The sequence below is a fragment of the Girardinichthys multiradiatus genome, chromosome 23, assembly GCF_021462225.1.
Source record: "Girardinichthys multiradiatus isolate DD_20200921_A chromosome 23, DD_fGirMul_XY1, whole genome shotgun sequence".
NCBI classification, from domain to species: Eukaryota; Metazoa; Chordata; class Actinopteri; order Cyprinodontiformes; family Goodeidae; genus Girardinichthys; species Girardinichthys multiradiatus.
Genome location: NC_061815.1, coordinates 19,690,986 through 19,717,177, shown reverse-complemented (window position 1 = coordinate 19,717,177; position 26,192 = coordinate 19,690,986). Strand labels below are relative to the sequence as shown.

The 26,192-nt window shown below is 38.8% G+C and overlaps 1 protein-coding gene across 5 annotated transcripts in view; it reads left to right on the top strand.

Annotated features, from left to right (window-relative positions):
• Positions 1 to 5,484: 5,484 nt before the first annotated feature.
• The window catches only part of unc5a (unc-5 netrin receptor A), a 209,715-nt gene continuing 189,007 nt past the window's right edge, over positions 5,485 to 26,192 (top strand). For 2 of the 5 annotated variants that reach the window (XM_047354007.1, XM_047354003.1), the window contains exon 1: positions 5,489 to 6,542. In XM_047354007.1, the coding sequence (XP_047209963.1) occupies positions 6,449 to 6,542 (94 nt within the window). In that variant the 5' untranslated portion in view covers positions 5,489 to 6,448. Of the gene's footprint in view, positions 6,543 to 26,192 lie in introns of all 5 variants that reach the window. The other 3 variants (XM_047354005.1, XM_047354006.1, XM_047354004.1) reach the window with 3 other exon arrangements.

Here is a 26,192-nt window from a genome sequence, read left to right as displayed (position 1 = left end):
CCCACTATGGAATAAGCGGTAGAAAATGACTGACTGACTGACACCAATGTTTTTAAATGTATAATAGCAAATAGAGATTTTAGAAGTTTTTTTTTTTTTTTTTTCTTGGAATAATTGCATTGAATTTTCACAACAGAATGATACTAACAGCACCAGTAATATTTTTTAGAACTATTTTTCTTGTCATCAGGTTGAAAAAGATGTTCTTTTTTTAACATAATTTTCCACAATATCAACATTGCATAAAATAAAGGTTTTATGTTTTTGTTTATTTAAAACCTAAAAACAGAAATAAATTTGTGCTACTAATTTCCCATAGTAGATATTTCTAAAGTTGAGTTTTCTTTTTTCAAAACAACATCTAATGTTTGTGGTCCTAAACAAGTTTTATTAAGCTGGGCTGAGGGCAAAAAAGGCTCTTTAGATTTGTAAAGGTTGCAGACCCCTGCTCTAAGTGGAGCTCATAGCTGTAAAGATAACATAAGAAAACACGTTAACATGTATTTTACTATTCAATATTTAAGCAGTGAGTTTGATGAACTGCACGTAAGTTAGTCTATTTTGCTGACAGAATTCAAACGTATGACCCAAAAATTGAGAAAGCATAAATTTCCAGACCCACATGCAGTACTTCAGATTAGAGGAATCTGTTTGGAAAGGAAAGACATTCTATGAATAAATTGTAAAGTCTTCATTTTAACAATCCTCATGTTGCGTTCTACAACCAGAGCTCTCCAACCCACATAAATCTGCACGAAAAATATAGATCTATGAGGAAACCTTTGATTCATCTAAGAATGGTACTTTAAATCAAAAACAAAATCAACTTTAATTTTAAGAGTGTCTGCTTTTGATTTATAGCCATGGATTAAAATGTGGCCCATTTCATGTGACTTGCTGCTTATCCCATTTTACATTTTTATCAAATCATATTCTGGGGCCATATCTGTAAAATTGAGAAACCATCAGAGCTGAAGTGGTGGGATATTGGAAGTTCGGCTTCATCAGCAGTCTGTGCTGCTAAAATGAGAGACCTTCAGTAGGATCCTTCATCCTCCATCCCCCTCTTTCACCTCTCTTCTTTTCTGTTTTTCAAACTCTCATCTGGTTCTCCTGCTCACTCAAAGATGGGCTGAGATCTCTTTGCGGCTACTTTATCTCAACTTATGTGGCATTATTTAATTAACCTAAGCAGTATTCACATATCCAGATATCCTTTAGTAGGATAGTAAGAGCTGCAACCAGGAGTTACTATGACGATAGCTTTTATTGTACTCATGGATAAAATATGCTTTAATTGTGGAGGACTTGTGAATCCATTATCTGCTATATGTCTTAAAGACCCACTGGAGATGTTTTAATATTAAAGTAATACATATTCTTTTACCATCTTTGGGACTCGTTTGGCTTCTAATTAATTTTTCTAACCCCAGATCAATAATATGTAATTAAATTGATACACTATTGATCATCATACAGTTATTTTGCATGTAATTAATGGTGAAAAATGCTGCGGCATGCAAATCTGAACCTCAATTTCATTCTCACTGGACTGCATCCTCATAAGTGCTTTGCAATGTAATATGCAATCCGCTGATGGCTTATTAAGATCTTTACAGTCATTTAATCTAAGACTGTGGTCAATTATATCTCTCCGGAGTAGCATTGCAGTTTAATTTGATATAAACAAAACAATAGTCCATGAAACTGTGGTCATGATGGAAGCTGATACACCCAGCTCAACGAGCCTTTGCTAGAAAGCAGACTGTCGAGGCCTGGCTGCCTTGCCCTCCCTCAAGGGACCTCCTGTGTTTTGTTTGTAAACAATAAATAATATTAATTTCATGCCAGACACCTCCTTCAGATCGATACATATTGACGTAGAGAATCAGTTATCTTTATTGGCTGGGAGTGTAATTGCGCTGGTTTAAGGAAGCAAGTAGAACACAAAACACACAAATGATGCTGTGTGCTTTCCTAACACTTGTCAGGTCATTGAGCACGTCTCTTTGGATCATAGCTGCTGCAGCTCATTCTGGACGCCATAATAGAAATGATGGGTCTGTCTTGGTTTTGTGATTGATTGTGGCGCGTCTTAGGATATTGTAACTCAAGCCAATGACGGGGAGAAAATTAATTACAACACCACAGATCGATGAACAACTGCTTGTGTCAACTCCCAAAAGAGCTGTGATTGTTCACTGCAGCCTGATTGAGGAAGCAGATGAAGACCCAGAAGAGTGTGGAGCAGGTTTATGACCCTGCTTTTACTCAGCAAACACATGCCACAGACGAAAAACACACTCTGATAATTCCTTAAAATAACCGAAGGACCATTTCTGTCCTGAAAGAGGATTTTTGGAGTGACTGTGCAGTTATATATACATATTATCTGATCCTCATTTGAAATGCATGTGGTTTAAATGCTTTTTCAGGGCAAAAATAAATAAAAACGGAACATGCAGTGACTGGAAGAGACACGCTCCAGCTTGCACAGCCTGATAGGACTCGGAGCAGATTAGTAAAATGAGAGAGATCATTACGAGCAACCTCGCAAGTGACCAAGGCTGAGTCACTCTCCTCCATTTGGCCGCCTTGCAACTGCCTCCATACTCCCTCACATTCAGTGTGCCTGTGAGGGTTTGATGGTGGCTGTGCATTTCTGCATGTGTCCGTGCTCGCTAGTGTCATTCTCACTCCGACTTTGACCTTTAGCTGGGGATGCTGGACAGAGAGAGGGGCTTAATGAGTTTGCAGGCTGTAATAGCTGAGCTCTATCTAAGGAATCATCCATCTACATGAGCTCCATAATTAGCTGGTAAGACATTGGTCCAGTTATGTGCTTCCACTTATTATTCTGCCGACTATATGTGGGTGTGGAGAGATGGATAAACAAAGACACATAGACCCCTCCTTTAAAGCGACTAGCCAGACATTTCTGTAAAATAAGTCAAACTCTCTTTAGACACAGTTTGTCATTTGTTGAGCAACATGTCATTGTTTGTGCCGCTATTTTAATTAAGGCCGTTGCTTGAGTTGGATATGATTTACCCTCCTAAAGACCAGCTTCCACCTGCACATGCCTCAGGTGGCATCACAGCTGATCTGATTCTTCTAGGTCTGTTTGCATCTTTTTTGTTGTTTTGTTCTTTTTATTCACCCTTTGTTTTAGGGATGATGAGTTCTCATATCATTTATCATTATCGGGAGTTTTGAGTAATAAGACATAACATTTTTGGTGACAATGATATTCTCTAACTGACTATGTTTCATAACCCCAAACAAGATAATATGGTTGGGATTGTAACTTTTGCAGTTTTACCTGTATTGATAAAAAAATTAATATATTTGAAAATATAACTGAATACAATTATTGTTTGCTGCTTATGGGTAACAATGTAACTTGTGCGCAGAAGTAGCCTATATGATGATGACTAAGTTTTGCTTTAGAACAGTATTGTTTTTGAGTGACCCTGAATGATGTATTTCCAAAAAGACTTGTGAATCTTTAAATACTTTTCATCTTCATGGTTTTTTTTAAATCTTCATATACTGAAAACATTGCTCTAAAATTTTAGGTCCATATCGCCTATCCCTAGTATTTCATCAAATTCCTCCTTCTAAGTGTTAACTTGTATTCTGAATGGCAGCAGCAAAACATTTGAGCCATATGGGAGAAAGCTACTGTATATGAATTTTAGGAATCTTTGGCAACAACAAAACACATGTAAGAGGTTCATGAAAAGGACCAGGGCAGAATGGAAAAGCCTCATTTCATTATCAAAGACCTTCAGGAATTGTTTAGAGCCATGATATAAAGCTGTGGGGTCTAGTCGACGTCCATTAAAATGATTTTCAAGTGACCAGTGACCCAATGATGTTTCCTGGAAAAACCTCTACATCACTTCCCCAGGTAGAGCGAATTATAATGAGCCCAATCCTACTAGTTAGCCTATACCAGGGGTCTGCAACCTTTACAATACAAAGAACCATTCGTGCCCTCAGTCCAGCTAAATAAAACTTGTTTGAGCCACAAGCATTACATGACCTTTAAAAAAAGACACCTGACATTTTTTTTAAATAAATATCTACTATAGAAAATTTGTTGTAAAAAGGATGGATACGTTTTCTTCTATGAGATGTTGACATTTGTGGACAATTATGTAAAAAAAGGAACACATTTTACAACCTAATGACAAGAAAACTTGATCTAAAAATATTGCTGGTGCTTGCGTCCATGCAAGTATTCCATGGAAAAAAAAACCCAGAAAAACTGCATTTGTTATTATATCTATATTCAAAAACATTAATGGATTTTAGCCAAAGTTGTTAAGAGTTATTGTGGAAGGTCCAAAGAGCCACTTGCATTTCCACAGCAGCAGTTTGCAGACCCCTGGCCTATACTACAGATAGAAAAGCCTATACTATCGCCATCATTTCAGTCAACAACAGGCGGAAGAAGCAAGACAAATATGCTATTGGTCAGTAGTCAGAAGGAGAGAAGTTGCTGAGGTAAGCTAAAGTAATAGTAGCTCCAAAGAAAATGATACAAGCAAATATCAAAGGAAACCAATGAAACAGAAACATTTAAATAGCTTGTTATGGTTCTGTGGATGATCACTGCCATCTTCACAAGTTGCTCCAGCTTTGCCTGTACCTACCATAACTTGGGGGTCATCAGATCTAAACTCAGTCTCAAACACATAGGTTTCAACATCTTCCAACTTAACCATACCACAAATGCTTCATAATTAATAACAAAATATGCCAAAAGTCCTCATCTGCCATCTTGTTTAATAATTAATGGCAGCTGATCTGCTCAATAATTGGGTGGGGACCATTTGTCCCCCAGAGAGTCCGGGTAGGCATGGTTTGCACAAGTCCAATGGAGCATCAATCAGGGCATATACCTAATGTCCATTGGCTAGAGTGGCAGAACATATGACTTTTAGACAAAACAGATTTGTTTTGGGGAAGAGATAAAAAATGAATTAGAATGAATAAAAGTCAACCAAACAACTGTGCTTTGTGTGTGATCTCTAGTTGTTCATATTTTATTATAGCATATTTACATTATCAGCAGGTAATGACAAAGTAAACCCAGATCCCTCTAACAGGTCATCTCTGACTTTGTACAGCTGGCAAACTTTTCGTTCCTAAATTTCCTCCCAAACCTCATTTTCAGAACTGTTTAAGTAATGCTCCCATTATGTATTTTTGTTGCCATCAACTCAAACACACACAAAGTAAAATTAGCATTTTTTCTTTCTTTAGCATACTTTTTAAAACCTTTGTCCTAGATGAAATATTGTTTTTGAAATCCATAGTTCATTTTCCAGCTATGGATTTCTTGTGCCAGTAAGTAGAAAAGAACACACCACTGGATAGTACCTTACACGCGTGTTCTGTTGTCTACCTCTGGGTAATATAGTCAAAAGAAATGCTTGAGCAGTTGGACAATCACTCCTCTGACACTCTCCTATGTAAAAAAAGAAAAAAGCGAGAAAAGCTTCCTGGAGTCATACTCGGGTTTGTTGAGTTTGCTGACAGGTGTATGGGCTCTCGCGGGAGCGCTAATCCTCAGGTTTCTTCATCTGTGTTTGTCCATCACTCATGTGCCACTAGACAAACCAAAGGCGTATTTAACTGAAACTCAATGACATGCAGATGCGATCTGTGCTGAATTTGTATGCAAAGCACCGATGTGATTCCTATCATGCAGGGCTGAATGACATATCCATCATTTTCATGTAAGGCAGAGGATATGAAAAGCACACTCGCAAGAGTTCGGGCGCATTAATTTCCATTCTTTCGTGCACTGCCAGGACGTGGTTTGTAGTTATGCTTATTGATTATATGTAAATGTTTTAGTAAGACACTGGACAGCAGGGGCGTTCCATTCCCCAAACGGAATCCGCTCCTGGTTTTGGTCCTCTTGCCTTCAATGCATCGTGTGTGTCTGCGTGTATACCTTCCCTGACTCTCAGCACTCCAGCATTGCTGTGCAAGCAGATGTTCTGTCCTCCGTTGCCAGTTCTTACGATTTTCGCATTTGGAGAAGGTATCCTTTCAGGCGAAGGCTGCAAAGTGACGGGAACAAGCAGAAAACTGCAGCTCTCCATCTCCTCCATCTCGACTCGGCGACACAGGGAGAGTTGTGAGCGGCTTTGGAGAGCTACAGTAGAGGCTACAGTAAGAACCGCGGCAGCAGTTTCCTCCACCACACCTGTGATGCGTTGTTCTGAGCAACGGAGACGCACGAGAGGGATGCTGATGGCCACGGCGCGGCACGAGGATACATACTGAGGGAGAAATACACTTAATAACGACCAAAAAGCCACAAAAGTGCGTCAGAGGACACTCTACGGACCCGAGAAAGATTTGTCTGCCTCTGTTTCATCGCTCCTCTCTTTCCCATTGAAACTTAAGTGATTAAAACAGCGTAAAGATGCCCTTACCTCCGGGCCCCTTTGTCCGCTGCGGGTTCAACGCTGCGCTTCTTCTGCTCGGGCTCGTGTTTGCTGGCTTCACCTCCACTGGTGGTAAGTTACACTTTATCATTTCGGTTAATTATCTAAGTGTTAAGTAAAAAACAAAAATGTCAGTTGGTTGTGAAAATATTGACAAACACCACACGTGAGGAGTTGTTTGTTAGTGTTATTTTTTTCATAGTGGAAATGCCGGGGCGCGTGTCGGAGCACGTTCTTGGCAACGCTTATTGTTCACCAATTTGCTAGCTGTATATCACTCCTCAATTAGCCCGCACCTACAAGGTTACAGCTTTTCAAGGTTAAAACCTGATCTAATCGGGACCTAGTATTCTCCATCTTTAAGTATTGTTAATCAACACTTGGAAGTTTATTGCGTATTTTTTCGCTTTTAGTGCAAGTGTGAGCAGCACCAGCATGTAAACCTGCCGCATAAGAAATGATTGCAGGAGATTAATAAAAAAAAAAGTGTTTTCTTCATATGGAGACATCAACTTTCCATTGGATCTGCTTTATAATAATAAAAGTTGTGATCTTTGTGTGCGGATGTGTTTCCAGCATGTGGTCATCCACTCGAACCTGAATCCTCTGCTGGCTGCAACCGACTAGGATCATTTAACTCCACGCTCGTCCCACCGCCAGCACTTATTCCTGCTGTATTCGCAGTGTGCTGACAGCTTTACTGAGCTGGTAGACGACCTACTCGCGCTGATGAGTTATATTTTATGATGTAGCCCTGGCCAGACGCTCCAGATTGCATGCAAATGAGCCCTCATGTACAAAAACAATCTCGGTGAGCTGAGGTCGGAGCACAATGACAGGGAGAGGTTTCTCCCAGCAGCAAATAAAAGCCATGAGGACCAAGATGATCTTTTTTATGATAGTTGTAACACTCACAGTGTTCTGTTTAAAGTGGACATGATGCATCCTTTCACATTAGCCTCATGACCAGAGTGCGAACTATGTCGTGACACCGAGCCGGGCAGAGGAACAAGCAAAATAAGAAGCAGGTCCCGAGGCCAGCAGGGGGCCCCCAAGAGCGGTTATAATAGATGTGTTTTTATATTATATTAAATTATAGTAGTTTATAGAAGTTTATTAATGTTCTGCTGCTTGTATCTCTGAGGAGATCGCATTTCATGCACAATGCAACGGTTTGCAAAGAAATCCAAATAGTCAGTCAGTCATCAGTCAGTCATTTTCTACCGCTTATTCCATAGTGGGTCGCGGGGGAGCTGGTGCCTATCTCCAGCAGTCTGGGCGAGTGGCGGGGTTCACCCTGGACAGATCGCCAGTCCATCACAGGGCAACACACAAACAACCAAGCACACACTCATTCATACACCTAAGGGCAATAAATCCAAATAAATTACAAATTTTCCATGCTTGATTAAAACGCAACCAACAAAACCTAAGGTTGTCATTCTCTCCTCTGCAGAATTTCTATTGAAGTGCTGTACATTGGACACAACAGCCACACCAAATGAGCTTCTACCCTCTAATAAACTTTATCCCAAGTAGGGACGCACCGATAAAACAATTCTATCAATATTCTATCAATATCTGACAATAATATTGCTGTTATACCCCATAACTGATAAATATATATATAGTTCCCTACCCTTTTGATACAGTGATAAAAAGGACCACATCACTGATATTGCTTGGCTGCAATATGCAGAATATGCAAACAATGGAGCATGGCAAAAACTAGTGGAGATGTTATTGATGGTGTAGTGCTTGTTGGTTTTATCTTTTAGAGTGTCCCCAGAAATATGGCTTTTGGGTCCAAAATACTCTTGGATTGGCAATACAGTCAGGTACTTCCATGATGTTTCTTATGTTAAAGTAATGTCTGCCATATTTATAGACAGTGCCGAATAATATCATGTCTAGGTGCTCATAGGGCATAAACCACACCTATTAGTCAGATGTCTCCTACAAACTATTCTGATACAAAACTCAACCTACAACAATAGTCAAAGAATTATGGACTATTTTGTTGAATACACTTAAAAAGAAAGAATAGATATGATAGACTTCTAAGTGGAGAAAAGATCTTGAGTGCTTTCTATCTAATAAAACAAAAGTGATGAATTTTGAGTTTTTTTGAAATTATAAAAAAGAAAACAGTTAAATCTTTTGGTTAATATGGAACATTGAGGCCAAAAAACATAACTATATAGACATTTATTGATATCTGGACCTTTTGAAAACGATTATTAATTTATTTTAAGCCTCATAGTTCTTCTTCTTGGCTCTGTGGTGGAGGAACGCCCAGAAATGCTGTCCCAAAATGATTTTACAAGTCCTACAGATGGAGAACACGGCAGGGAAGTAAGATCTGATACGAAACTTCCATTTAAGTAAGTGTAGCAGCCATTTATCCAGACAGCAACTTCAGCATCACCTGAACAACAGCAGCTTAGGTTCATCAAAGGTTAATTAGGGAAACTATAACTAAGGTAAAAGTGAAGGTAGCATCAGCTGTCCAACATTACAATGGAAAACCTAAAAAGTAAATTATTTAAAGCTTTTGTATTTGTTTACTTTGGATCAGCTTGGATTGTGGCAACATTGACATCAGTTGGGAAGTTTATTTTTCTGCAGATTTTATTGATAACAGTTGGAGATTATCGCATTGGCAGGTCCAGAGTTGGTACAGTCCACTTTAAAGGGTCCTAACACAAGATTCTTCCAAACCTTTTCTATTTCACTTATTCTAATCAAACCTCACCTTTTCCTTCTGTAATTTACACCGTTTCTATGATTGTTCCTAAAGCATCGTCTCTGTGAGGTACAACGCCATCCTTACAGCTGCGAACATCTGGAAGCAGCTGGTTTGTATTCCACAGCCCAAGAAGCCCACACACCATTTGCCTTGCATTGTTTCCGACTGGTTAACCTTGCTTTGGACAGGAGGCAAACATGTTTCAGCTGGTGTAGCTGTGCCTCTTGCTTCAGGACGCTGAGACGATGATTTCAGAGGGCCCTTTCGCTTGCATTAATTACTGCATAATTAAGAATATATTAAGATAAAACAAACAGATATGCTCAAGGGACTTTGTATAACAAGCAAAAGAGGCAGCACAGTGTTAGTAGTATTTATAACTCAGTGTTTAATGTTGACAAGCTGAAACTCTTGCAAGTGTGTTCGGGTTAGTTTTGAGGGTTAGATGGGTGGTGTAGAAGTTCAGAAGTTTAGTGTTGGTTCCCAGCTGAGGGGTGTAACTTGGTGGATCAGTTTAGTGTGAAGGTTGCATGATCCGCGCCTCAGTTTACGCCCACACTCTATAAACCTGCGGAAATAGGTCGATTTTAAAGACTCTAAATTCCCATAGGTTGTTTCTTTTCTATGTGATGAGATGGATAACTGGAATTTTGCTCTTTTCCGCTTTTAGGGAAACCTCACCAGCCTGCAATGACCCCAAACCGAAATACACTGAGTATAGTAATGGAAAATAAAGAGTTTAGGCTTCAGTTAAAAAATTTCATTATAGTCTTTTATTTTTTTGGTTGGTACAAGCATCTTCAAAGCTTCGCTTCACAGCTCAGAGGATGCTTTTATTAGAAAAAGTGAGTTCCAGAAATGGATTGGATAATAATTTAGGAGACAATTCTTTCCGCATCAGGATCAGGATGGTTTCAGCTTAGATCAGTTGAGCTATCTTCAGCATTGAGCCAAGCTGCTGACTCAGCACTCGTTATCAAAGCTGGGTTGCTTTTTTTTGTTCCAGGGAAACATAACTCAGTCAGTAACAGAGGGAGGGCGGTCAATCTTAAGTTTGAGCTTTTTCCCTTCCTCAGAGCTGTGAGAGATCGGATGGACCGGCATAAGGAGTTTGCTTTCAGCTTAGAGTCTTTGGAACAACAGCGACAAAAGAAAAACTGTCCTGCTTTGCCTGTCTGTGTGTGCGTACCTCTTGATGTTTTTAGTATGCAAAGTGCATTTGTGTGTGTGGGAGGGTGTTTCCACAAAGATTTGCATACATGCATGTGTGTGTGGTTGTGTGCTAGGTGTAGGTCTGCAGATTATTTCAACCTCCTGTTGCTTCTGTTGTTTACCATTGGTTCAGAGCTTGGTCTGTTGCTTGTTCATTGTGTCTCACCTCCTTCTGAAAAGATCATCAAAGCGTAGATATCAGTGTAAAAATAAAAATCCACCCTGTATTTTTTTGTTTGGTTTTTTCTCTTTTCCCACTGAGAGCGTTGCCAAGCAGTTGTTGTCTGGTTCGGCGAGGAAACCTGGGATTTGCTATCAGGCACCTTCCTACTTGTGCAAGCAATTTCCACGGGATGTAAACCTTGCGATGATGCAAGGGGCTGGTCATTAAACGTCAACAAGCAGAAATCTATTGCATAATACAGTAATTTGTGAGCTCCCTTTTGTTATTGCTGTATTATCAAAGAGAGAGACTTTAGCCAGACGTGTCTCGTCATTTTCCTGTGAATGACTCTGTGAGTCATCTCGGAGTTGTCTTTCTTTCAGCCAGCTTTGTCTCTCCTCATTGACTCACTAAAGAATGTGATAAGGAGAGCAAAAGCTGAAATTAGCATAATTTATTGGGGGAAAATTGCCTTCTGGTCAGAGGAATTTAAAATCACTTCATTTTTGTCCTGTATCTAATGCATGGCAAATGATTGCCATGAATTTGCAGGGCCATGGTCTTCTAAAGGGAAATGATAATTTAAAGCCTGAAAGAGCTTTTTTTTGTTCCCTATAGTCGCTGGAGATAAATTCAAATAACACAGGCAAAAGGATGATTTGAACAGCATGGTAAGCAAGTTTGACTTCAGACTATATAGTTTCCAAACAGTACATTTGCATGAAGTAAAAATGCAGGACATAAAGTGCAAGAAAGCAATTACACAAAGAAACATTTAAATGATTTATCGGCTTTACAATCCGCTTGCTGTGAATTTCAAGTTGGAAATGGACATTATCACAGTAACAGCTGCTTATTTGCTGGACTCACTTAATCAAATATTGCATTTTTTATTTGGCAGCAGGAAACGAAGAGACCTAATTCGAGTTAATATTTTCCTGTCCGAGGTCTGCAAAGTAATTTCCTCAGTCTGAGCCCATGGTGATTAATGAAGGCAGAGATAATAGTTCAGAATAAACAAATAAAAGGTAAACAGTGCATGTCAACGCAGGTCAGCCTTAAACAGCAGAGGAGCACGCTCGATTACGTGACAAATGTCCGGCCGCCTTATCTTTCACAAGGCTGTGTCCCTGCACTTATCATTTGCAAATGGCCGTCTTGAAAAGCGAAGGAAGGACGCAGCCTTTACGGAGGACACAGAGAGGATGGACCTTGCAGAGGGGAGGAGTTAGGGCTTATTTTCTGCAGTCTGTGCAGAGGCGCTGCGAAGGCACTACATCTCTGTCAAACTCTGCCCTTTTGTTTCAATTACCCCATTTCTATGATTCAGGTCTGTGTGAGAGTGCTTAGATGGCTTGGAGGAAGCCTCGTTGGCTCTTCAAGTGCAGCACACAGCAGTCACAATTCCTGCTTGTTTGTCTTGGTTGCATAAAACTGACCTGGTAGGTTTCTTATCAATGGAAGGTCACACTAACAACAATTGCCTCAGCTTCTTCTGTTGTGTTTCTGTTGCTGCCGATCGTGTGGTATGAGCGACCAGCTGAATGCCTCCAGTGAGAAGTTGGTGTGAACTTGTTGAGCTGAGTCTCAATTTTATGTCGCTGAAGGGTTTTAATTGTTCTCTTCTTTTGGTCTCCTAACTTTTGCTGTCACAGAGAAAACAAAAATGCAGGGGGTGACATTTAACCTTGGATGCCACTGCGTTCTCGTCCAGAGGAAGGGAAAAAAAATTACCTCAGCAAAAAACACGGGATATGTGAAGGTTGACGTTGAATCCCGAAGGTCGGTCATGGTGAAAAGTACTCATGCTGCCAGAAGGCACCGCTCTGTTGTTTACCTCGCCTCAGTCTCTTGGCCTTGACTTAGCTGAGTGTTATTAACCAGTAGACATGAAAGAGGGTGAGGTCCTAACGATAACATTGAGTAAAAGTACTGTGTTTTTTAACGGTATCACACTATGTATACAAAAATCAAAACGATAAATGGGAATACAAAGTGATCTATCGCTTCTCTTTATAAAACAAATAACCAACAGTTATACCCACTGCTTCAGCCAAAGTCGCCATTATTGTAAGTGAGGGGAAAGTGTAGCAGCCTGCTGTATGGAAGTGCACAGCAACAGATGGGGGATGGGCATTGCTACTCTGTGATCCTTGTTGAATCATTCCAGCAGTTTCTCTGGCATCTTATTGAAAGGACTTTAAACTGTAAAAACAGTATGATGGCAAACTTTAGTAGTTATGAAATCATGTACCTTAATACCCATAGACATTAAGATAAACGGTAATCGTTATTGGACAGAAAAGGTCTGCAACATAATCGCTACTTCAATACGTCCATTAATAATGGCTGACTTTCATTCTTGCGTCATCGAAACCAGCTGTCTGGGGAGCAAAGACCTCTGCCACGATTGTGCACTGGGCTGACAGGCCACAGAAACTATTCAGCTATTAGATACCACTAATGTAACAAAGCAATGCCTTGTGCTTGTTTTAAATCAGTTTCATTTCACGAAAACCACCTGAGGGAAGATCAGTCCAGCAGGTCATAGTGACAGCGAGCGACATATGTCAAATACACTTCTGAGCATTTTGACTGTAGAGTGGAAATTTATCTTGTGTCTTTAGTACATATATAAAATACCCTGTGTTGCTGCTCTCATTGTACTTTGAGGATAGTCTTGAATAAGGAAATGTTTTCAGGTTCTTCCTCTTCACCAAGTGATCAATACTTTTCTTCAAACAGTTAATTGGCTATCAGTCACTGTCAGGAGAAGAGCTTAGAAGCCCAGAGGTGTCTTGGAGCAGCTCATAATAAGAGCCTGTCCTGTCCTCTGGGCTCTCTCATGGCCTTTACTTCAGGCCAGGGGGTGGCTGGGGAAGGTACATCTGAATGCAATACGGAGAGCCATAGATTAATAGTTCCTTAGTAAGGCCACAAGGGAGCGATGTGAAAGCCATTTCCACTTCATCATACAGAGGTCTGGTTGGAAGGTGTGAGGAACATGGAAAGAGACGGGAGTTTTAAAATTGTCTGAAGGTTATGCGGTTTCTATCACAGTTTAAAATATTTTATCCATTTCCTATTGCAGCAGCTGTTGTGTGTCCATAATAGGTACAGTTCTGTACAAACGTTTGTGCTTTTTTTCCCTGCTGAATAGATTACATTTTAGCCTTTTTTCTAAGCTAAATAAGCTTATTATTTTGAGAATTTAAGAACAAGTATAAAAATGAACTGAATTGTTGCTTTGTGCCTCTTTGCCACTTTGTGACATTTTTCCTCAGTATTATGAAGTTTCTTGCAATGTTTCTGTGCTTTTCTAAGAAACTTTAAAAAAGAAACAAAAAACCTGCAGATAAAACATTGTGGTAGAATTACCCATTTACTTATCAGTAAGATAAACATACTTCAGTTAATGTCACAGTTTGCTTATTCAGGTTCACAAGAAAAGTAATTTAAGGGCTTTTTACAGAAAAAAGAAATTATTACACAAATTAAAGGAAAATTTCACCCACATCTAATGAAACTCAGAGCCATACCGTGCAGTTGATAGTGTTAATTTCATAATATTTGGGGCTTTTAAGAATTCATTTAAAGCATTCTTTTTCCAGGAATGAATTTTTTTTTAAATCCAAACAAAGCCAACATTAGACAAGTTACAATGTTTTCATACTGCCCAACTAATACTTGGTTAAATGTGTCTTAGCAAGACCTATATCATACATAATCATAATGTAAAATTCTCCTTTTTAGATGCTTGAACTTTTTTCTGTCGTACAAATCCTTTCTATGCTGAGAAAGAGAAACCACGAGTTGCAACCGATCATGATCACTAATGAGACATAAATAGGCCTCAACCTTGTCAAGTTAAATATTTTTTAGAGCCTTCCCCAACACGTTATCAAAAGATTTAGGTGAATATATTTTAACATAGCTGTATAATTTAAACTCTGTAGAGAAAAGGAAAATAACCTTGGATGCCAGTTTTAATAAATGCTCAGACTTGATGTGATGATTGCATGTAAAGTTCTTTTGACAAAGTTGTCTGGCTTTATCTCAGGAGTAAATAAGAAAAGTTAAGAGGAAACATTTCCTTTAAAACAGAGAAATTTCCAGCCGAACCAAGCTCATGGACAGTCACTCTCTGCTTCAGCCAATTGGGAAAAGACAGGCCAGAGACACAAGTAAACACAAAAGTGTTCGACCAGGGCTCTCTACAAAGACAAACACAAAGTTAATGACTCCAACAATTGCAAATACATTTAAGGCATCAGAGCAAAGAGAGGGTCTTTGTCCCCCAGAAGCCTAGGCCAAGGGTATGGCTAAAAGGATGGCTCAGGGTCAGTCTCTCTGGCCTGACTATAATGGTTGCCAAGCTGTCTCAGCCTCCATTGGATTAGATTGAATACCAAATTAAGGCATCTGTTTTTTTGCAATCATCTCCAATCTCTGTTTTATGTCAGCCATGAAATAACACGAGCACTCAGACAGTGAAGACATGTCTGCTGTGGGGAAAATATCAAAAACTTTTACTCGTTTTGTCGATAGTTTGGTCCTTATGTGATGTGGCAGAAGCTGGAGGGCAGTTTGGAACAGCAGATCTTTCTCCCAGTTTCTACCCTGGATTTGGATAGTTTGTAATAGCTTGTACATCTATTCATATTCCTTGATTTGACAGATGCCCAAACCGAATATGGAAAGGATGCCACCCCTCCTTATCATAAACCTCCCTAATTGTCCTGGTTGCCCACATTGTTTTCCAACCCCCCGTATAACTGTGGTGGAGCTGCAGGATTATTCAGCTGACACAGGAGAGGCATATTTCTGACACTCAAACAGCATCAGCATTGAAGAGTCATTAAAAAGCTGCACTGCTCTGATACGGTCGAAGTTGAACATAATCATCAAAGGTATGTTTGAAGAAAAAGCAAAAATCTCATGAAAAGAATTGATTTTCCTCGAGTCCCTTATAATTAAAAACAAGACGCAGAACTCCCTAGATGTTTTCATACAGCTCTAACAAAACTGAGCTATGTAGTTAAAAAGAAATTCATTTTGGAGACTCAGTTTCCTTCAACTTTCCTCTGATTTTTGCATCATTCTCTAATTGTTACAATCTACCTTATTAATGTTTGGCTCATTATTATGCTTAGTCCTGTTTAGCTTTGCATGTAAAAGTCATAATTATAAATCACCCAAGGCTAGATACCCCTGCTGGTACTCGATTGGCAAGGGTATCTGAGGGAGGGCCTGCTCAGCTGGAGCTAAAATTTGTCATTTTGAAGTGATTTTGTTGACAAGACAGGAGGGACGGTGACCTTTCCTAATTATGTGTATGTGTTGAGGCAGGCATCAGAGCCTTAGGCAAGCAATTCAACTGAGTCAACAAAGCTCAGCATTCTGGAGCACATTCAAGCCTACACAGAATGTTGTACTGTATAATATTAGATTATAAAGGATTAGCGGTTTTTTTTTTTTTGTAGAAATGCAGTGATCAGAATATTTTCTCATGGTTTTTAAAAATCTTTGACCTCCAGATGTTGATTCGATTTTATTCTGATTTCTCTAGAGCTATAGTTACAGAAAAAATAAGAACAAAACTAAAAATATGTTTTTAGCCTCAATGTCGTGAGTAATCGGTTATTTATATTAGGATCAGAGGCAACATCACACAGTGTGAGGGAGAGCAGTGGCTGCAAAATATGATTTTATTATTTTAAAACAAAGACAAATTACTTATGGAAATGACATTTAAGGTGGTCTGTTGCATTTCATATTTGCAATTACTGTGGCTACGATGACTAAGATTCCCTCTGTCTGCATGTGTTTTCCCTACAGAATGCAGGTCCTTACTTTAACTGAGCTTTCCAAAGGGCTGCAAATATTTCCTAATCCAACATAAGTTTGAAGCTCAAACACAACTGTGCTCCGTTCAGCCTTCCTGTTATCTGCTAAAATTGGTGCTCTTTTTCTTTGTCTCGGAGCCGCAGAGAACCACCGTCTAATCAGGCTGTCAGTTCATTTACCTTGTTAACTGCTTCTTAATTCCCTGATTTCATTTTTAACACCTTGCTCATAATGACAACAGCTAACTTTGAGGGTTCTTCCCTCAGTAAACACTTCCACACTCAAGAGTGTTGTTATCATATTAAACTGATAGCATTTAGCTGTGATCCTTTCAAAAATTCAAAAAAGATTGGATTTTTGAGTTTCCAATTGGCATGCCACTAATCATTATCGACCACGATGAAAAATGTCTAATTCTGGTCACCAGCAGATTTTTTACTGCATCTCTATGTCTTTATAAGCCAGTATAGGCAAAAATGTATTATAAAAATGTATTCTGCATTTTCAGTTCTCACGTTTGCTGATAAAGGTAGAGACTAAAAGAAAACGTCAGACTCATATCTGTTTACAGCCTTTTTTTTATAAGCCTGAAATCATCTCTGAAAATGGTTCTCATGTAACACCGTACAAGTTGATTCCCTCAAAACATCAACCATTTATTACCCACCCTGAATGTGTTGCAGAAGGAGAACAGCCTTTCTGATCTATGTAGGTTCAGTTATTGTTTTCCCCAAACAAACCATTTCCCAAGTGAAATGAGGTCTGAACATTACAGATTCAAAGCTTAAAGCTAAGCAGCATATTTTCTTGGCAAGGCTATCAGGAACACCACGCTTACAGAAAAAAAAAAAAAAATTCAAGTCCTTACTCCCATAGAATTAATCATGACAACACAACTACCACAGAGGCTCGATGCCGATTTTTTCCCCTTCTTTACAGCTTGCACTTGATTACAGCAACTATGGATTTAAATGCCGACCGACAATGCATTCATGTTGAATCAAAGAGCCTTTTCATACCTGCAGTTTGTTGTCACCAATGCTTGAATTTCAAAAAAATGATGACTACAGAGCAGCTTTGCTCTGGTCCCGTTTGTTAACAGCATGCTCCTCTAACGTTTTGGCTTCAGATAATATTGAATGTGATATTAGATAAATACTGTAGAATATGGAATAAAGGATTAATTAGATAATGTAAGGGAGGGATACTTTTTCAGGGATGTGGGGATTATAAATTATGGTCTGCATGGATCATTCAGTTTGTTTTACTCCCTAAAATGAAAAGTGACTAATTAGTTTTGACTTTTTTTGAGTAAGTCACTAAAGATCTAAATCACTTATGCACACAAGTGATTGTAGTAATCAATATATGTAATTTGCCATCATTTAGATTACAAATGTGTGCGAATACCAGATGTACACACTTTCAGATTTAACTTTCTAGTTAATTAGGAGCCACTTAAAGCACTTTGTTTAAAATCTGTTCATCCCTCATACTCATGCAGTTACATTCTTGTTTATTACATAGATTCGGCTATATTTGCACAGTCATATGCACATTACTGAGGGTAGGGAAAGACTGGTATGAGATTGTAAAAGTATGACAATCTACAGGACGAACGTCACAGTTTCATGGTATGACAATATGTACAAAAAAATATTAAACAAAAATGTGGAGCATGATTTTGTTTCAAATAGACAAAGACTACTCCTAAAACCTTTATTTAGCTTTGGCTTTCAGATGCAGCATACAATCCCTTTCTATTCTTTAGAGAGTAGCACAGGTTTAACCAGTTGATGTTAGCTGGTAAATTATCAGCCTGCAGCCAGCTGCCTAACAGGCATGCTGCTAGCTGTAATTTACCACAGTGTTACCTTAGTTAGCGTGATGGGTGGCACTCTTTAGTTTTTCGATGTTTATTTTGGCTGCAGGTGTTTTTGTTAATCAGAAATCAGATTTCCAAACAGCCACATTTGAGATGTGCATGTAAATGAAAGAAAAATGTGGTAGTCTTCATTCAGCCAGCTGACTGTCAGCTTGTAGCAATAGGTGGGGGGTGATCAGCGTTATGCTACTCTATGCTCTGTGCATCCAAAAAAAAACTCTGGTTATTCCTGCACCTTCTTAGGCATCTCATTAAAAGCATTTCAAAACCACAATAATGTAATTTATATAATGAAAGTCACAACCCACAGGTCTTTGTGTTTTTATCATTCCTGTTTAGTTTATTCCTCAGTGTTCATTACTGTCAAAAAGGTCTTGCCATATTAGTTTAATTCTTATGGTTCAGTTTCTTACCTTTTTTCTTGTGTTTAGTGCTCTGTGTATTCGAGTTTATTATCTCTAGTATTAGTTCAGCTCCCTCTGTGTTGTTTAGTCTCCGTCCCTCAGCTTCCCTGCTTTCATTCTGCCACAGCTGCTCCACATCTCCACGGATTAGCTCTTCTGGTTTCTTTGTCATTTTCCATCCCTGCATCAGTATTTAAGTTCCTGGTTTTTCACATTTCATTGCTGGATTCTCCCGTTACTCCCTCAGTTCCTCCTGTAAATTCTCCTTTGTTCATTATTTAAGAACTCTGTTTTGCCAGTCAGTCTCTGGACTTGGGTCCTTTACCAAACCTCAGTATCACAATGACAGGCTTTCGGGGTTTTGAAACTTTCTTCCTCATTACTGATACCTGGCTTATTTCACCTAAGGAATGAAATTATCACACTGAATCTGTTCAGTTGCAAGTATATAGACAACTAGTTTTAACATTCCTTTCCTGGAAGGAGCATTTTACATGAGGACGTTACAGTAGTTAATGTTTTATTAAGCCAAAGGGAAAAGGTTGTTTAAATCTGATAAATTACATTATATTCTGTAAATTACTAGTCGTTTTCCAGTGCAATTTGTAATTAGATAATCCCAAACTTGTAGCAATAAAGCAGTATTTTTATGCAATTACAGGATCTCCTTAAAAAAAAAAACCTTAACAACCGTAGCTGGGTAACCCGGCCATATGGGCGCATAAAAAAGTAGAGGCGACAGACATGCATTCACATTCACCCATTTTATGCCCAAGACAAGTATCCTTCCAGTCTCTGTGATTTATTCAGATAGAACCATTAAGGTTTTGTTTGCAGATTCCTAATCAGAGTCCACATTTAGCTTTTCTGGCTTTCACCTCCAGCTCATCAGCAGATATGGTGTTCAGGCAAGAAGAGGCTAACCTTTTTCACACATCTAATATATATTTAATTAACTGCTTCAGGCTCGTCTAGAGTAAGCTGATATGCCAGTCAGTAAGCCTGTGGGTCTTGGGTTATGAAAGCCGAGTCTACTTGGAACATATATTTTGACGACAGACTGAAACTTCGTGTGGGTGGAGTAAAGATACATTGCAGCTGGTCCTCAAGCCTCTCTGTCAAAAAAAAGAGTGCCTTTTCTCTAGCTTTAACAGACGGTACTTGGGTTTAATTGGACACTGAATAATGTGTGTTTTCTGGTGCTTTCTTTAAAGACTTGAAAGTGCTTTTACAGAATATTGATTTTAATCTTCCCATTCCATGTTTCAGGAGCTGGTTCTGTTATTCGGACTCGAAAAACCCCCAAAAACAACAAAGCTAGTCCAGTTTATTCATTCCATTAATGTGCCTAGCATATTGTTGGGGCAGGCAGACATTTAGTGTCCAATAAGCAGGAATATAAGGAGGTATTTATCCTATGTGGCTGCCTTTTAATGAATGTCAGTTGGTGTCCAATTTCAAGCGGTAACTGAAAGCCTGCTGGCCTTCGACCAAACCCAGTTAATACGATATTGTTAACAACTCCTTTTAATGACTTCCTCCATCCTTTATTTTGGAGGAGCACTCGCAAATTGGTGCTCCTAGTTCAGAACTTCTCATCACTCATAAGCAGAAGACACCATGGAGTGGGATTCATCTCCTTTATTCCACATTTGACAGTATAATTGGAGATGAAAAGCCAGCTGGGAGCACACTTGGGCTGACACAAATTGATTGAAGGGCTTGGTAAAGAATTTACCTCTACTGCTACTGGTCCTCTCAAACATATGTAAGTGTATGAAGCAAAAACCACACAGGGGCGTGGTCACAGGATGTCACCAAATGTCCATCTTTGGGTCGTCTGTATGTATCTCTGTAGTTTTTCAATACTGACCATCATTTTCACGTTTAATGTTTGTTTACATTGATGAAACAGCATATGACTACAATGACTTTTTAAAAAGAAGTATTGGCTAGAAAAGGCAATAAATACATAAATATTCCATCAACAAGCTTCTAGCACATTCTTGTCTGGACATTTTTTATTAGAAATGGTAAAGTTTGTTTCTTCTACTGCACAAATTTGCAATAGGGTTTAGGTTGAGGGTTTGGAAAGACCATTCCAGAGGCTTAATCCTAACTTGCTGTATCTTTTCCGCATGCAGTTTCTATGTGTGCTTGATGTCATCCTCCTGATGGAACATCAATATTTATCCAAGTTTCAACCATTTGGTACTTAGTGAACTTTAGGAATTTGGAGGTCGACCTCCTTTATTATTCCACTCACTTTGTGCAATGCACCTGTATCACCATGAAACAGTCCCATAGCATAATACAACCACCACCATGCTTGACAATGGGCACTGTTTGGAGCTGCCAAAAAACCCTTTTTGGCTACTTCAAGCACACTTTTATCTTTTTATGTCTGACCATACAGCTTTCCTTCAGCAGGCCTAGGTGCAAGGTTCAGTCAAGCTTAAAGGTGCAGATTTTGGATTGGAGTCTAGTTTATTTTATTTTTTGTTTTTTTTTGTTTTGCACCATCTTATTACGTGATAAAGTAAAGTCTGTATTGCTGTGTACTGTAATAGTGGAATTCCATCTGTTTTCAATTCATGGCAGCACTGAGGTGGTTCCAGAGGTTTTCTTGGACATATAAACATTTTCACTGCTGAGAGAGTGTAGTAGCTTTTTTTCTCTTGCCCAGGTTGTGTGTAAGCCCAGTTTCCCCTGGGTTAAACTGTTATGGTGCAGGTCCTCTTGCTCTCCTCCAGTTGTGGCAGCCTTATAAAGGTGAATTAATTCACATAGGGGTAGTGTCTCCCTGGAGAGTTTCAAGATGAACACTGAGCAGCACCCATCTGAGGGTCTTATTACCGCTCTGTGTTCTTATTAGTGTCTAGTAGAGAACCGGTAGGAGATAATGAATTACAGTGTAAGGGAAAAAGCTAAAGAGAGAAGAAAAAGAGAAAGTAAAGTTATTTATTAGCCCTTCACTCGCTCCTTGCTGGGTTTGTTTAATGTACTACCATGGCCTCACCTGGCATTAACTTTTTGTACATTGCCACATCTTGAAGGGAAAAACACTGTGTCAGCTGTAATTATGCTTATTTGTCTTATTGTTTTACATTTGCATAATTATTGTGTTGTAACAGTTTGAGCTTTTTATGATTCACATGTATTTATTTTTCATATTAACACTCCATTTCTACCCCATGGATGCAGCAGTTTAACACAGAATCTAATGTGTCTTTGTGTTTGTCACCTAACATATGGAAAAAGATGTAACCGTATGTTGGACTTTCTCACTTGTAGCTGCTCCGGTGCCCCCAGGATGCTTCAGATTCCTTGTGTTTAATTACTTGCTGCAGCCACACTTTAAACCATGTCCCTATGTAACATCCATAATAAAGGAAGAACCACAAGGAGGCATCTGAAGTTGAACAGTCCAAAGTCGGATATTTAAATTCATATTTCCGGTTTTTAAATGAACAACTGAAAACCCGATTAGTTTATGAATGAACTATTAGAAAGCCAAAAGCAATTTGGCTTAATTTCTAATTTCTTGCTCTGCAATGTTGCACTGCATATAGCTTTATGAGGCTATTTCCACACGCATATGACTGAATAACTTTTCTGGCTCACACAAGTTGTCAAAATTTCATTCTTCTACTTTTTCTTCCCAGGCTTCTGTCCTTTATTCCTTCTAAAATGTTAAAACTTCAAGATTTCACCTGAAAGGGCAGAGGAATTATTTGAAGAAGATAATTTGCTGCAAAGTGAACTATTTTACTCTCCTGTCCAGATTATTTAAAAAAAGGATCTGTTCCACTCCTAATCAAAGAATCAAGATTAACTTGGAGAACAAACCAGTCCCGAGTTTGAAAAAAGCTCTCCTTTTGTAGGATAGCATGTCTAACATCTCACAAAGGTGCTTTTTTCTCTCCATAGAAGTGTTCAGCTTTGATTTTTATCAAACTCCTTTTACCTTTCAGGTTTTGTTTTCTTAATCATTGGCATACCTTAGCTCCACTCACTCATTAAACAGAGCTGAGAAGACTCAGTCCATCATTTCTAGGTGTGCTTTCATTCATGTGTCATGTCAGCCTTATGCCTGTAAAAGCAAATACACCCATCTACACATCAGTAGAACATATTTAAAGCACTATGCCAAGTAGAACAATAAAGTATTTGAACTTTTTTGTCTGTAACAGAATGCCATATTGTATTAGTCAAACAATGGTACTGAGAGCATTCCCCAGACTGTTGGTTATTGCCAGTGCCTAAAGCAAACAGTAGGACCTGAGGTCCCAAAACTAGGAAGCAGCCAAGTGAAGCCATTACCTGCTTTAGAGTACTTTATGGTACTGTAAGCACATGCTAGTAATAGGAATGAGTTTGTATGAGAACCTGAGTAAAAATACCACAATGTCATGGTATTTACACAAAAATTTAAAAAAGGAAATTGTGATTTCATATATTTTAAAACAGGAAAGCTGCAATGATTTCTACTGCTGCTAAAATAATAGATCATACTGTTATCTAAAACATTCATTATAATTTTGATATATATACTTAGAATGTAGAAACAAGTTTCAACTGCTTATTGCACAGAATGTTTTACCTTTTTCCAGTTTGACCTTTATAGAATAACATAAGCAGCATTAAATGACATTTAACTGGTTAATTAGTCAGGCTTTCTTCTTCGGTAGCCAGCCTGCATTTGATTGCATGCTATTCATGGCTTGCCAGCTGTAGCTTTAAAACAGTCACCTCAATAAGAGGGATGGGTGGTGCTCCTTTAGTTCTAAACCATGACTGTTGTTTTGCTAACCAGATATATTTCTGAAGAGTTGAATTTGTCCTTGTTTGTTGGGGAAGGAAGAGGACTGTAGCCGCCTTTCAGCCAGCTGACCGGCAGTGGCAACAGGGGGCAAAGGAGGATTTATTACTCTTTTCTCCATCCAGCCAGACATAACTAGACTTACTGCAGGACTTTCTCAGGCATCTCATTCAGAAACAGCATAGAGGTAAATTTGACAGTTGGGGCAGATAAAGTTTGTGGTTTTGAAACTGGAATTTTTTAAAACCTTGTTAGACATTGATACTTGGTACCTAAATTTACCAAGAGCTGTTTTAAAGTTTGATAACAAATATTCAAGACTGTACTAATAATATTTTTACTTTAAGACAGGTGTGATAACGTCTTGTGGTATGTGAACTCACAATATTAAAATCAGTTTCTGATTAAAGTGAAATTTATCAGGAAGAACTGTCTAGTTGCTGTTTTAGCCACTAACTCTGAGCCGCCAACAATGCTAAAGTAAGATCTTCCTACTAAAGGGTATTTCAAAGATTTAAGGAATCTTTGCTGCATTTGTTAAACTTCTTGGGCAAACTTGAAACTGATCATTTTACTTTGAATGAGTGGCAGGGCAACTGTGGATCAGTGGGTAGAGTACTCATCTTGCAATCAGAAAGCTGTGGATTTGATTTCCACTTCCTCCTGTAAGATGCTGATGTGCCCCTGGGCATGGCACTTAACCCCAAGTTACCTATTAATTGGTGTGTCAGTGCAAATGTGTGAATGCGGCTCAATTGTTAACCGCTTTGATTGGTCAGTATGACTAGAAAAGGGTTATACGAAACAGGTCCATCTACCACAAGTTCTTCAAAATACAAGGCGAGATTCCTGAAAAATTTATTCTATTTTTAAAAACACAGAACAGAACATCTTCAAAACATTTTGGTGTTAGAACCATCTTAGAATTAGAGAATCACAAAACTGGCTAATCAAACTTGATATGAATTATTCAACAATGAATACAGATTATTTATTTATTTTTTGCTATTTGTGAACTTTTAGTTTTCCTGCAAAAATATTTTTACAATCTTGTCTATTAGCTGTATCGTCACACCCACCACTTTTAGATGAAATTAAATTAATTTAAATCTATCAGAGGGGATTTGGCAGTTACTGAGTTAATAGTGTAAAAGTGCTGTGTTGTATACAGCAGTGCTGGTGACTTTACAGCATTTCACTCGTAAGATATAATTTGTATGCAGTATTTCATTTTTGGGCACTGAAGCATGATACTTTCTTACAGTAAATTCCTCTGTCCTTTCTTAGCATATGTTGCCCCACTATACAAATTATTTGCACTGCCAGAAGGTGTTTGATTTATGCTGAGTCTGAGTTATCAGCTCCTAACAGGCCATGTAGCTTCTCTCTTATCATCTTACCCAGTCCCTTGCAGAATTTCATCATGTTTTTGAACTCAACCCTAAATGTGATGGCAATAGTCATGAATGGAGCACAAAGACAATAACTGCCACTTGCAGCCGGACCAGAGCCTCCCCCACTTGCCTTTCTTTTTTTTTGGATTCTCTTACAATGTTTTTGACAAAATTGCCCGGCAGAACCGTGCAGTAGCACAACCCAGGCTGTTGTGGGTCCTGCCCACTGTGACCCTGTCATACAATTAGCTCCCTTCTTTACTGATGGTGGGAACAAAGGTGAACTTGGGGAGACGGGGCTGTGTTCAGTCAGAGCGGAGGAGTATGTGTGACACTCGGATGACTGCAGGGTGCTCTCTTGACCAGAGGAGTCGTTGACTGTCACTAAACATCACTGTCTTCCTCCCCACTAATGGCATCTCCAGATTGCGCTTTGAGGAACAAAGACTGGTTGTATGAGATACTGAGGAAGGAATAAAGCGACCCCATTAATGCTGCAGAGTGAGGTTTGTTACAGTGGCTGCAGACTAGTGGAAGTGTCCTGACAGATATGAACCAAGGAACAATTATAGACTGTAGGGTTTGATGCTTACATGTCAGTTTCTCCCACATGCTAGTCAGATAACAAATGCTCGCAAAGAAAGAGACTGAGAAACCCGCTATAACAAATTCAAATAGACGTAGGTGTGATCGTAAAAGTTTGAGGCTGGTAACACAAATGTATGTATGAGGATGAATTCAAAAGGTGAACATTTTGCCAAAACAAAGCCATATACCGATTAACAACAAAATAAAATGTTATGAAATTTTTTTTTAATTTTCCTGTAGTTTTGGGGGAAAAGTAGCTGAATTTCTTTTCAATTGTTTACTTCCTGCATAATTAAAATTATATTATATGCAAATGTTTATTATTCTCCTACCACTCAGTGCATAATAGCATTTTCTTTAAAAGCATCAAACTGTACAATGTTGTTTATTCAACATTAGTTATGATGAAATAGTCACGGGGAGGCAAAGTCAATGTGTTGGACCAAAGAAAACATACATTTCTTGTGTATGATATCAAATCTGTCCACTCATGTTTGTTTGATTCAGAGTAACGGGTCTGAAAAGAAACTTGCTGGCCCAATTTATCTGATTTACATTTCTTTTTTATAATTTTAAATGGCATACATAGCACCAAACGACAGGGAATAAAGGGAGTGAGAGAGCTGAAGCCGTCAACCTCTGCAGGAAATACTCAGAT